The following is a 13,168-nucleotide window of genomic DNA, read 5'->3' on the forward strand; positions in this document are numbered from 1 at the left end:
AGAATATTACTACACAATCATAATTATACTTTATACATTAGGTAGAAAGTCTGTAGTGTATCAGTGGAAACAAGGCTTGTTGATGACAACTCGATAATAGTATTCTATGGGATTTAAGATTCTTTTTTTCTCAGTTTTTAGAATGGCTTTTTAGCATCATTTTTTGGTACCGATGTCACACATTCCTGTTTCTGAGCAACATTAAAAGATGGTTAAGTCTCTAAAGCTGTACTATATAGTATAGTCCACTATATACACACACACATACATACTATATAGTCCAATATAGTGGTCACTAGCCACTGAAAAATCAGTTCCTTAATTGCACTAGTCACATTTTATACTGCTTATTAACTATCACTGTAGAAAATTCTGTTGGACAGTGCTGCTCTAAAGGGTAGTTGTGATAGTTTATGACTGTTGTAATACTGATATTTAACATTTGGTCTAGTCCTTGAATATTTGGGGATTATAGGTGGCTTTTTATTCATTATTGCATATCCTGAGTTACCTTGAAAACCTGGAAACATGGTTTGCTTTTTTTTAGAAACAAAAGTTTGCTTTTTTGATGCAAACTGTCAAGGATCCTTAAAAGGTTAAGATAATCCTGATTCACTCTATTTGGGTCTTTCTTCACATTAAAAAATATGAATATGAAGTTAATAGTCAAATTACTGTTTGGTAATAAAGTTTTGACATGAACTTGCAGCTCACTTGGTAAGCCTGTTGAAGACTAAATGAGGTTGTATTACCTCAGGATAAAAAACTAGTTGTAATTTTATCTAAAGTAAATTTTATTAAACATTAAGGTTTTGCTATATTAAAAATTTCTGTCAGAGTGAGATGTGAATTTAACATAAAATATTACTGAGATTTGAATGACGTTTCATCCTCAGGATAAATGATGAGGCATTTAGGTTACCTGCTTACTCAATAAAGCCTTAAAGAGAAAAAGTATGAAGATATAAAATGTCTTTGGAAGGATGAATTTACAGATACATATATTCATTTGCTTTCCAGTTGGGAAGAATTAATTTTATTCTAGAGAATCTGGAGTTTTCACAGCCATTTTAACTACATTTTTATAGCTAATTTATAATTGGAAATTGGGGGTCAGGGCTTGGGATGGTGGGTAGATAAGATTTTTCCCAGTATTTCCTCTGAGTTTAGACTTTTTATCATAAAAAGCTATTATTTATACCTAAACACCTTAACACCTAGATTTATAGACTGCTGTGAAACCCAAAATAATTGCAAGGTTAATGAACAGTACTTGAGATATATTTGGTGGGCCTTCAAATATTACATCAATACTCCTACCTAGTAGTTTTAGGAAACGTCTAAAGTAGGCTGAAGGAACATAAATTTTGACCTGAAATATCTGGGTTCCCATTTAAAGTTTCAGCAGTTGATTAGAATTACAATAGAAGTAAGCGAAAAGTGAACATACTAAGTTTTTTAGTGTTTTGATCTGACTAAGATTATTTCTTATGGGCCCCAGAAATATTCTAATTAGTGTGGATAATTTACTAATTTGACTAAGAAATTAAGATCTTTGATTCATGAGATCTGCAAACAGTCTAGCCAACAATTACAGAATGAATTCAGTTTAATTTTGCTTTCATTTTAAAAAGGCAATATATAAGAATCTATACTTTGTGGAAGAAAAAATTTAATTTCACTGGAGGAATATTATTAGGTGATTGAGTAAGATAACTAAGAAGGATGGAGTGATTAAGGGGTTCTGAAGGTAGGAAAAGGAAGATTAGTAATCTTTATGCATGAGATAGAATTATTCACTCATAGTCACATACCCTTCTTTACTGTACAGGTCTTGTTCTTAAAAGAAGTATTTAAATGCAATACACAGTCAAATTATAGGTAGCCGTTACTTAGCTTTTTAAAAAATCCTTAGCTGTTATTTACTGACTTCCTTATATTGGTCATATCCATGCAATACTTACTAATCATTCTTTGTATATGAATATAGGAAAACCTTCCCATGTCAGATAAGCATTTTCCAAAAATGAATTTTCTTGGGTGAAATAACTAGACAATATTAATGGGTTAAGTCTTGTAAGAAGAAAAACAAGTATTAAGAATTGGTGAGTTGATACAAATCAACCTGAGCTCTTAATATTAGAACAAAAAACATCAAATACTTAGTTGATAGGTTTTTCCTTGTGTGGTTGTGCCTTCCACAAATCTGACAAATTGGGAATTTGCTCCAAAGAGGAGAGGATTTACCTTTAAGAATTTTCCTGGACATTATGAAATATTTCAAAAAGTTAAACCATAAAGTGACCTCTGCTTAGCATAAGGTTTTTACAGGTAGAATATGAGCTTTGAAAAGAACAACTTACGATGTTTCAAATGTATCTTATTTTCAGTGTTTTAATTTATGTTATCCCAAAGAAGTATTTTAACTTCGATCATAAATGTATATACACTGAAAACAAAAGATTAATTTATTTATGTAATGAATATATTCTTTGAAGAAATTGAGTTCTTAAGACCGAACTATATCTGTGAGCAACACAAGAAGGTGAAAAGATGTGCAGATGAGTAAAGGAGAGATCCTTGACATGATATCGTTTTCTGCTTGCTTATTCAAGAACCTTGCTTATTGCTTCTGAAGGTTATGGTAATAAGAAGTAGGGTAAAATGAAAACTGCTAATGAATATAAAATTAATAGTTCAAAAGTAGTTCAAAAAATTCTTAGTTTACTATAAGTGACTATTTTGTTAGTGAAGGGTAGAGATTTTTAAATTCTTCATGGAACTTTCTACAATCATAATTTGCTATAGTAGAAAATATGATATCAAATTTTGGGTTGAGTTTAACTGCTGCCTCTGATAACTTTGTAATTTAAATAATCCTTGTCTACTTTTTAAGGTTATTTTACCTTTTTGAATTTTCTCCCTACTTTACAAGATTATTGAAAGACTGTTAATTTGTTTTTGACATGTAGCAACTAAAGATAAGAGCGCTTTTCAGAATGTAGGGGCTCTATTGTAATTTGAGATAATTATCTATGTTTTCTTTCTTAGCCTGTGGACATCTCTACAGCAATGAGTGAGCGGGCACTTGCTCAGAAAAGACTCAGTGAGAATGCATTTGACCTTGAAGCAATGAGCATGTTAAATCGAGCTCAGGAACGGGTATGTAGCAGTTTTAATGTCTGAATGAGAATTTTTGCTAATTAGATGGTTGTGACATAAGCAAAGTCTGTGGCGTGCTGTTGAAATGTAGGTCTTGGGCCGGCCCGGTGGCTTAGTGGTTAAGTGCTCGTGCTCTGCTGCTGGCGGCCCGGGTTCAGATCCCGGGCGTGCACCGACGCACCACTTCTCCGGCCATGCTGAGGCTGTGTCCCACATATAGCAACTAGAAGGATGTGCAACTATGACATACAACTATCTACTGGGGCTTTGGGGGTGGGGGGGAAATAAATAAATAAAATCTTAAAAAAAAAAAAAAAGAAATGTAGGTCTTGATCTTGAAAATCCAGGAAAATAAATCATTTATCTTAATTAGCTAGTTTATTTTAAATGAAATCAGCTGTTTGGGCCCTGATCATTCATTCAGTAAATGTTTATTGTGTACTGTGTGGCAGGATCTGTTGGAGAGAAATAAAAGAGAAAAAATTCCCTGCCCTCCTAGAGTTTATAGTCTGGTCTATAAAAATAGCTAAGTGCCCATAATAGCCCTGTGAGATGTAACTACTGTTATGAGTTCTTGTTTTCCAGTTGAGGAAACTGAGGTAAAGAGTGGTTAAGTGATGCCCAAGGTCACAAAACTAGAAAGTGAGGCAACTGGGATTTAAATCTAGACAGTCTGAGTCCAGAGTCTATGCTTTTAACAATAGACATCTTCTCTGTTTCTCTTCTACCTTTCTATGGTAGATCTGTGTGGAAACAATAAGTACATGTTCAGACAGATAGAAAATACGTTGCCTGACAATACCAGGCGTTCAGTAAATATACTTTGAATGAATGACAGCTGATTCTTCAACCATCACAATAAGTGCTGTGATTAATGTAGTGCACAATTTTTAAAGAAAGCTGTTTCATGTGTTTGAGTGAACCAATTTCCTGTATTTTATTGCTTTTTCAGCATATATCTTGAATTTACTCTGGATTTATACTATGTCAAAGAAAGTAATTAAAAGCTTAGGCTGTCATGACATTTATTAGAATGCATTTATATTAGATACATAAGCAGGAGGGCAGGGATCTTTTGCTATATGAGCTCTTTTCTATATTTTTCATGTATATGTGTGGTATTTTTAAAGAACAAGTTTTAGAGTTATGCTTTGAGTTGAGATATATCAAATCTTGTTATTAATGGGATTCACTGAATTTTATCAAACTGCTTCTTTGAAATATTTAGGAAAACAATTTTAAATATATATAAATTCAGTATATTGTTTTAAAAGTTGAATATTCAAGTCTATAATTAAGCCTTTTCAGGAACTAAATAAACCATTTCATTTAGAGAATTGTTAATACCAGTGGGATTTTAACTAGATAAGTAATTTTACTTAGTTAATTGAGCTATCTTCCTTTCTTCAGATTGATGCCTGGGCTCAGCTGAACTCTATTCCTGGCCAGTTCACAGGAAGTACAGGAGTGCAGGTTCTGACACAGGAACAGTTGGCCAATACTGGTGCCCAAGCCTGGATTAAAAAGGTAGACAACACGGGCACATACAAAAATGTCCAAGTACCAAGTTAAAATTTTTTAGAAAATGTTTTATTAAAACTGCACAAAGAGGCCAGTTTTACTCATAACCAAAGTCATGAGTAAATTTGGTATGTGTATGTACTCCAGGATGGACACTGAAGACGGACCTGATTCATGAGACAATGGCAAATGTATAAATATGGCTCAAGAGCCACTCAATTTATATCCTGAGGTTATTTGTATTGTTGCTGCTGCTGGTTTTTTTAAATTGTGTTTAATGCTAACAGTGTATCTCAGGTGCTGTTCAGAATATTCCACAGTTCCTGTTGGACTACTAATGATTTCAAAGCAGTGGTTCTCAAAGTTTTTCTCAACATGGGATACTTTATTACAGGTTTATTTTTGGTGGGCAGTATTTTTGGTGGATCACTGCCCCCAAGAGCCCTCTACCACCCTAATTTTCCATTCCTCTGTTCCTCTGCCCTTCTTTCCCTTTCCTTCGTGCCTGCACCCTCCTCTAAGCTCCCTAGGCCCCTTTGCCTCACCCCTCTTGTGATATCCAGCCTCAGGTCCCTGTGGTTGTCTGCTGTTGGTTACAGCAAGTGGTTGGGTGGACCCAGTATTAGCACTGCATGTGGTGATCTTGCCAGGGGACTGGAAGGCTGGGGGAGGATGGCTGGAGCGTGGGGTGGGCAGTGCTGAAGGGTGGTGAAGGGGGTGGGATGGAGATGAAGAAAACTATCTGTGGACCACCATTTAGGCCCTGGTGGCCTCTGGTGATCCACAGGCTCAATTTGAGAACCACTGATCTCATGAAAAAACAGGATATATAAAACTTAAATTCAAGGGAGAGGACGGACGCCTGGTGCTGTGAAGATATAGGTGCTCCTGGTTTCAGATTCCTGCAGTGAGACCTGTGAACTCCACCTACGGCTGCCTCATTGTTGGGGGAGTCTTAGGTGGTTAAGAAGGGTTTTCTGAAGAAATGCATTCTGGTGAAGGGATGTGGCTTGGTTGGATGGGTGATGGGAAATTTATTTCAGGAGTACTGGCAACATAGCCGTGCTGAAACTGGGAGGCTGCGTGGTCTAATGGATTGGGAAAGTTTCTTTATCCCGCTGTACTCCTGACTCCTTTTGTGATCATGGGCAAGTAATTACTTGGAATTTCAGTCTCCAATTGTCACGTGAAGACAGATCCTTACTACTCCCTTACAGGGTGGTAATCAATAATGTGGTGGGTACCTATAGAGAATTGCCATGAGTGCCACTGAATGAGATGAGTTTCTGAAAAATGAGATTTTTGGTTGCTTCAGACCTTTTAATATTGTAACATTTATTTCAGTTTTGATAGCATTATGTCTCGTGGTCCTCTTATTGACAAATTAATACAAAACATTATATATCCTCACTTTGCCTGCCAGTTTTGGGGGGAAATAGTTGCACTAATACGTGTATAGTGAGTACATGGTCAGATTCATTAAAAAATTACAACTTATGTAGTTTACTAGGGTTTGGTGTGGGGAAAAGATGAGAATCTAGCAAAATATTCTTAAGTTTGAATTAATTTTGGACTAATACAGTATTTACAATGTGAAAGTGATTAGTATAGTATTTGGAAAGTGGCTTTCATCTCATTGGGAAGAATTAGAAATGTACATCTATTTCTTCAACAGTTTAATTCTTTAATACTATTTAATCTTGAAGCTGAGTATTCAGTATTTCAGGAAGTTAGACTTGAAGCTTACATGGGTGTTTAGGTACATAATAAATAGTCATGCACATGACTAGGTAGAAACTCGTGAATGTGATTCCATTGCAAAATTTTGGTCTTCATTTGTATAAAGTGCTGATGCATAATGCTTGTATACTTCTAAACGTCATGTTAACATAACTTTTAAAAAGTGAATCTTTTACTGATTCACTTGGTACCCTGTAAACTTTCTCTTAATTTTTTTTTGATTTCCCATATTGTAGGCAGTTGACTGATTTCAGATAATTTACATCATTTTAAATGTAAATATAATGTAAATTATTTTGATAAATTATCATGAGATAAAGACGTGTTCATTCATCAGGCCAAATTTTTAAATAATTACAGAAGAAAGCAATGCTTTTAGGAAAACTTCAATTTGTATGTTACTGAAGACTATTTGCTACTAATATAAATTAAGGAAGGAACATATTATTTATAAAAATTAGCCAGAACATGTGGAAAAGTCATTAGGCAACTGAAAAATCTTCATTGGCAAATATCACAAAACTGTCTACTTGTGTTCAGAAAACTTTTTCAATGATATTTTGGCTTTTCTTGCCTTGCTGTAGCCCAGCACACTCTTTATATATTAAAAATCCACATGAAATACCAACATTCTCCATTTTATGTTTTAGTTTGTTGCAGTATATTCTTAGATGAAAAAGAATGAGAGTTTTATTATTGTCAGTAGAACATTTTTAAATGGTTATTGATTTAAAATCTTTTCTGGATTGAAATGATTTGAGCATGACCCTGATGAATATTATTTACCATCATAGTCTCAGATTAATCAGCCTTTTGTGAGCTGTATACACACTGGGGTAAAGAAACAGATGATAATATTAGAGAATTGAAACAAAATCAGAAGCCTGGGTTATTTGGGGATTTGTATTCTACTCTGCACAGTTGCCCTTTTTTTTAGGAGTGTTTCCTGGAAAAGAGGGGCGGATGAACCTGGAAGTAAGTAAAAGTCATTCTAGGTGTGTAGCAACAAGGCAGTTGATATCCAAGCATCAGCTAACTTTTCTCTTTATACATCAACACTGCATGGCCTGCACCAAATAAGGAACTGAACCAGGGGTATATTTTTACCTCCACAGCTGCCTCCTTCCATCAGAGCACCTTGTTGAACTTAATGTCTAGTCACACATCATTGGCATGCTTTCTCCCCAGCATATAATTAAAAAGCTGGGGAAAAAATGAGATTATACGGTTTTACTATTGTGTAAAAACAAGAAACAAGATTTTAAAAGTTCATTGTTAACTTATCAATACAGGAACGATGACTGCCTACTATTTCCAGAGCTACCAAAATTTTTGACTCCCTCTGTTGATAAGTTAATGACTTTTGCTATATATTTCCTAGAGAATGTAAATCTAAAATTTAATAACAAGGGGAAATATGGCATGATTTGGAGATGTATGTTATTAATTTTTTTAAAATGGCCGTAAAGATCAACAGTAGAATTCAATAGTTTGTTATCTGTACATGGATGCCCTTGAAAAAGAGGCATCACGTTATTTCTTAATGTGTGAAAATAATCGACCGTTGACCATGCTAATGTATATAGTTGTGCATCTTACGACATTAAGTGGTTTGCTGCTTTGATGGAAATTATGGTTCAGTGGGTTGGATACAAGAGAGTTGACTGTTCACAGAATAACCTGTGAACTTTCACCCCTCTGTATGGAAACTTGTTTCAGGGCCAAATCCTTGTAGCTGTCTTCTTGCCCCGGTCAGTGCCAGCCCTACTATTCACAACACTGCTGCTACCGAGGCCTAGGTATGTAAACGTTTAAGGAGTTTTTTAAGTCTTTTAACATCAAGATAGGTTTTAAAAGAATTCAAATTCAGTATGGTGTAATTACAGGGTATTTTATGTGATTGTCTTCCATTTCTTATTGTGTAAATTTAATTTAAAGTGTTATCTTTCTGCTTCATAGGAATTTTCTAAGTAAAATATTAATACTTCGTTTATGGTAGAATGGGGAAGAAAACTTTGGTAATATCAGTATGCTGCTTCAGTGTCCAAACTATTTCTAAATGATTTTTGGGCTTTATTCATTAACTAGGTACACCTGGGACAATTAATACTATTGACTGTTTTAACATTGCCTTCTTTTTATTTTGCAAGCTAAGAAGAGATACCAGTGAACCTAAATAGTGGACGAAAACAGGAGTGTTCTCATTTTTTTTTTGGAGGGGGGCATGAGGGGCAATTGTTTTAAACCTGCCATTTATTTGCCTTATTTGACTTTCAAAATACCATTATGTTACTGTGAAAATAATTAGACCATACACACTACAGTATGTACATAAGTATAGAAGGATTTAAATTTAATTGCTATAATAACTATAACAGATCTAGAATAAAGTAAGATTTCTTTTTTTACAAAGTTACACTGAGTTTGTAGTCAAATTCTAACTGTAAAATGGGGACATTTTACCTTTCTTTCTTTGGATAGGATCAGTTCTTAAGAGCAGCCCCGGTAACTGGAGGAATGGGAGCCGTTTTGATGAGAAAAATGGGCTGGAGAGAAGGAGAAGGATTAGGAAAAAACAAGGAAGGAAATAAGGAGCCCATCCTAGTTGATTTTAAGACAGACCGAAAAGGTAACAGGTTTTTTTGGGAATGTTTATTATACGTCCTTTAACATTTAGGGTTTCATTACCTTCATATATTCTTTTGATGTCAGTAATCCTGAACTGGAGGCACTTCTTCTGGTGTATATATAGCTATTTGTTAGGAAAAAAAAGTTAAACTCATTTTCAGCAGCTTATATAAATATAGATAGAGACACTAATTTCAGCTTTTAAGAGTCGACCTTTGCTATGTATGTTTTCTGTCTCGGCTATTCTATCCCATGTAGTCTCCATATTGCCTGTTAGAATGCTATTTTGTCTTCACCTTATAAACCCTTTTTACCTGTTCCTCTCTTCTTGCTCAGTAATTGAGTTCTTTTGGGTTGGGGCTGCAGAATAGTAGACCAACTGCTGACCATCAGTGTTACCTCTTCATACTGCGTGTTTGGGGCACCCTGGAATTTGTATCTTTGCCTGTATTTAGCTATTGTCCTCAGATACCTCGGGGTGGGGGTGGGGTCTATATAGCCTGCATGTAGTTGCTAAGTATTAAAAATATACTTAGTGCTCATAGATAACAGCCAATTGGTACCTTTTAAATAATTTCTTCCCTTGGAATAATGTCCTAAGTAGAATGACCTGGGGCTGCCAGCTCAATGTGATTTCAATAGCTTAAGACTGATTTTTAGAAACTGGAATTTATTTTCCTTATCTTTGTAATCAAATAGAAAGTTGAAGTTAATGCAGTTAAATTATTCTGTCTGAATGAATTTGGAAACTGACTAGCTCTGACCAAATTAGGTATTTTCAAAAATGTTTTGCATCAGAATTTCTACGTTGTCATCCATGTACAATACTGTCCTGCCACTTTATTTCAAATTGGAGGGAATTTATTGTAATAATGATAGTCAAAAATAGGCTAGAAATAACATGAGACTCATCCTATGATGTAGTGTTAATTCAGAGTTTAAATCAGAAAAGGACATTGTGCTGATTATGTCACATTGACATTATATTGCTTATATAAGTTGAACAGATTCTTTGTGGAGTAAAAGGTGGTTCATTGGGGGAAAAAGAAATCTGGGTGCATTGTGTAATTCCAGGAACATTCTCTTTGGAACTGTGCAACATGGCCTGGGTGTGGGAAAGCATACTAGCAGAATTAGCAAAGAACTGGTTGAAGAATTCCTCCTAGGATAAATGGAAGTTGGGAAAGCATTGATTTTTGGATAGTAATATAGTTTAAAACCCTTTGGAAAAGGAGGTTAGGCAGTGAGGTTATGTTTGTCTTTTGAGAACCTCTCACATTTGATAAGCGAGAAAAGGCTTGTTTGCTGGGAAAAAATGGACCCATTTATGCACAGAGACAGCCTTTCTCACTTTTTTCTTTTTCGGTGGCCTAAAATCCTCACCTTTTGGAGAACATACTTAATTGAACATTATTATTTTTTTTTTTTAAAGATTTATTTATTTATTTTTGTGAGGAAAATCAGCCCTGAGCTAACATCCATGCTAATCCTCCTCTTTTTGCTGAGGAAGACCGGCTCTGAGCTAACATCTATTGCCAATCCTTCTCCTTTTTTTTTTTGCCCCAAAGCCTTAGTAGATAGTTGTACGTCATAGCTGCACATCCTTCTAGTTGCTGTATGTGGGATGCCGCCTCAGTGTGGCCGGAGAAGCGGTGTGTCAGTGCGCGCCCAGGATCCGAACCCGGGCCGCCAGTAGCGGAGCACGCGCACTTAACCGCTAAGCCACGGGGCCGGCCCGAACATTATTTGTTAATGGATGGGAAACCTTTAGATACCACGTAGAATAAATAGCCACTACTTCTTAAACTCACAAAGAAACAGCCCTGGAGTTGATGATAACTATGGCGCTTAATTTGTATATATATTCACATATTCTTCTGTTTTCTGAATATTTTTTTATACAGTTTCCAATACCAAGGTATATGAAAAAAAAAGTATAGATTTATATATTGAAACACAGCAATATAGAAGTCAAGGTGGATACAGAAATCAATGGTAGTGGGAATTTGTTGAATATTTTATTTGAAGGCATAGATTGAAGTTCAGGTTCCTATAGAGGGAATTGCCATTTTGCTGTTATAATTTAAAATGATGCTTTGAAATTGATTCAGTGAACATTGACTTTTTTTTTTTTTTTTAAGGTCTTGTTGCAGTAGGAGAAAGAGCACAAAAGAGGTCTGGGAACTTCTCTGCTGCAATGAAAGATCTGTCAGGTGAGAGACACTTGCATTTCCTCTTGCCCATCCCCACACTGCATTCATAATCTGTTGCCACAGATGGTGGAAATAATAACTGGTTATTTTTTTCTCTGCAGGCAAACATCCTGTGTCTGCCTTGATGGAAATCTGTAATAAGAGAAGGTGGCAACCACCTGAATTTCTCTTGGTCCATGATAGTGGCCCTGATCATCGCAAACATTTTCTCTTTAGGGTAAATATGAATTTCTGCATTAATTGTATACATTTAATAACTTGATGACTTAATGTTAGAGGGTGAGGGATAAGCATTATAGGATCATAGGATTAATATATTGTTTGTGGGTTGGGGGTGTGTATATGTGTGGGTAGAGTGGTGGGGGTTTTAAACATTTAAGTATGCTTTAAATATGACCTGTAGTATACTGTTTTCAAAAACGTTGGAGGGAAGGATGTGGGCAAAATCTGGTGAGCAATTTGTTGACATTTTCTAGTGGAACATGGGGAATTAATTTAGTAGTTTCATCAGGCCTTTTTTTTTTTTTTTTTCCTTCCCTTCCATTTGGAGACCTGCTCTTAATTTGCAGTCCCTTTTCCCAAATGATTTTCTTCTGGGTTGAGATTAATTTGATTTATATAGTATGGGTTTTATATTTTTATAGATTATTTTTCTAGCATTTAGTGAAAAAATAAAAAGCTAATAGATATTAAAGTTTGATGCTGTTCTTATTGTATGTTTTTCTTGAATAGGTATTGAGAAATGGAAGCCCTTACCAGCCCAATTGTATGTTTTTCTTGAATAGGTATTGATAAATGGAAGCGCTTACCAGCCCAGCTTTGCCAGCCCTAATAAGAAGCATGCTAAAGCCACAGCAGCTACTGTGGTTCTTCAAGCAATGGGCCTTGTACCAAAGGACCTCATGGCTAATGCCACTTGCTTCAGGAGTGCCTCACGTAGATAGATTGAGGTTTTATATTAATCATTTCAGATAATTTTACTCTGCATCAAAATGTACTTCCTCTTTAATGTTGTAAATATTTGGCAATTTAAGACATTGTGTAAAAAGCAATCTGTACAAACATCTCCAGGCTTTGATTTTTGTACCATGGAAATTGTATTTAACCATACAGGGTTTTGGTATGTTTATATTGTTTACCTTAGTGATGTATTTGTTTAAGTGGCTAACATCCAAACGATTGTTTGAAGGCATCCGTAATCTTCAGTGTGGAATGTTAAATAACGCTTTTATACTGTATTTTGTACTATGATATAACTCCCCTTCCTTATGGCTAGGCTGCTGTAACACTTGCCTGTAATCAGTGAAGGGCTGTGCACCTTGTACTAGTTCACAATGGGTTCTGCTGGACAGATACTGGGCCAGTGTTATTTGAGGTAATCAAGCAAGATCTGTTCCACAGGGCTAATGCCACCATCTCCCCTTAAAATTTTGTAGAGGTTATAAAAAGAAAGTGGTATGTTGTGTGATGATCAGCACTAAGTTCTGTGTTCCTGTCAAAGCCACTTAGGCCATGAGAAGGGAGTCAAAATTAACTCCAACTAGAATTCTACTGCAGAAGGCAAGTACATTTAGTATGGCATTGAGTTGTGATATAGTTTTACTTTGATGTGCATTTTGAATTTCAGCTACACCTAGATAGACGTAAAATGATAATTAAAATGCTGTAACCAACTTATCTAATAAAATCGGCACCCAGCCATTATTTTGTTGACTATGAGAAAGTTTAAGTTTATGTTAATTTTTAGGGTCTGATAGAATATTTCATGTGTATTACAGTGGTATTCATATGCTATGTCTCTAAACTTTATTTTCAAAAGCTTAAGGCCCAAATATAAACTTCTCTGGAATAAATGTGGTGTTTTATTTTCTGGATTATCAAGTGAACACATCTTCACTAAATAC

The 13,168-nt window shown here is 35.3% G+C and overlaps 1 protein-coding gene across 3 annotated transcripts in view; it reads left to right on the forward strand.

Annotated features, from left to right (window-relative positions):
* The window catches only part of SON (SON DNA and RNA binding protein), a 32,287-nt gene extending 19,149 nt beyond the window's left edge, over positions 1-13,138 (forward strand). Inside the window, exons 7-12 of one of the 3 annotated variants that reach the window (XM_058523037.1) lie at positions 3,052-3,162; positions 4,573-4,689; positions 8,905-9,052; positions 11,193-11,264; positions 11,366-11,481; positions 12,050-13,138. In XM_058523037.1, the coding sequence (XP_058379020.1) occupies positions 3,052-3,162; positions 4,573-4,689; positions 8,905-9,052; positions 11,193-11,264; positions 11,366-11,481; positions 12,050-12,208 (723 nt within the window). In that variant the 3' untranslated portion in view covers positions 12,209-13,138. Of the gene's footprint in view, positions 1-3,051; positions 3,163-4,572; positions 4,690-8,142; positions 8,223-8,904; positions 9,053-11,192; positions 11,265-11,365; positions 11,482-11,996 lie in introns of those variants that run through there. The other 2 variants (XM_058523038.1, XM_058523039.1) reach the window with 2 other exon arrangements.
* The last annotated feature ends 30 nt before the right edge of the window (positions 13,139-13,168 follow it).

Source organism: Diceros bicornis, chromosome 27 (assembly GCF_020826845.1).
Source record: "Diceros bicornis minor isolate mBicDic1 chromosome 27, mDicBic1.mat.cur, whole genome shotgun sequence".
Classification (NCBI taxonomy): domain Eukaryota; kingdom Metazoa; phylum Chordata; class Mammalia; order Perissodactyla; family Rhinocerotidae; genus Diceros; species Diceros bicornis.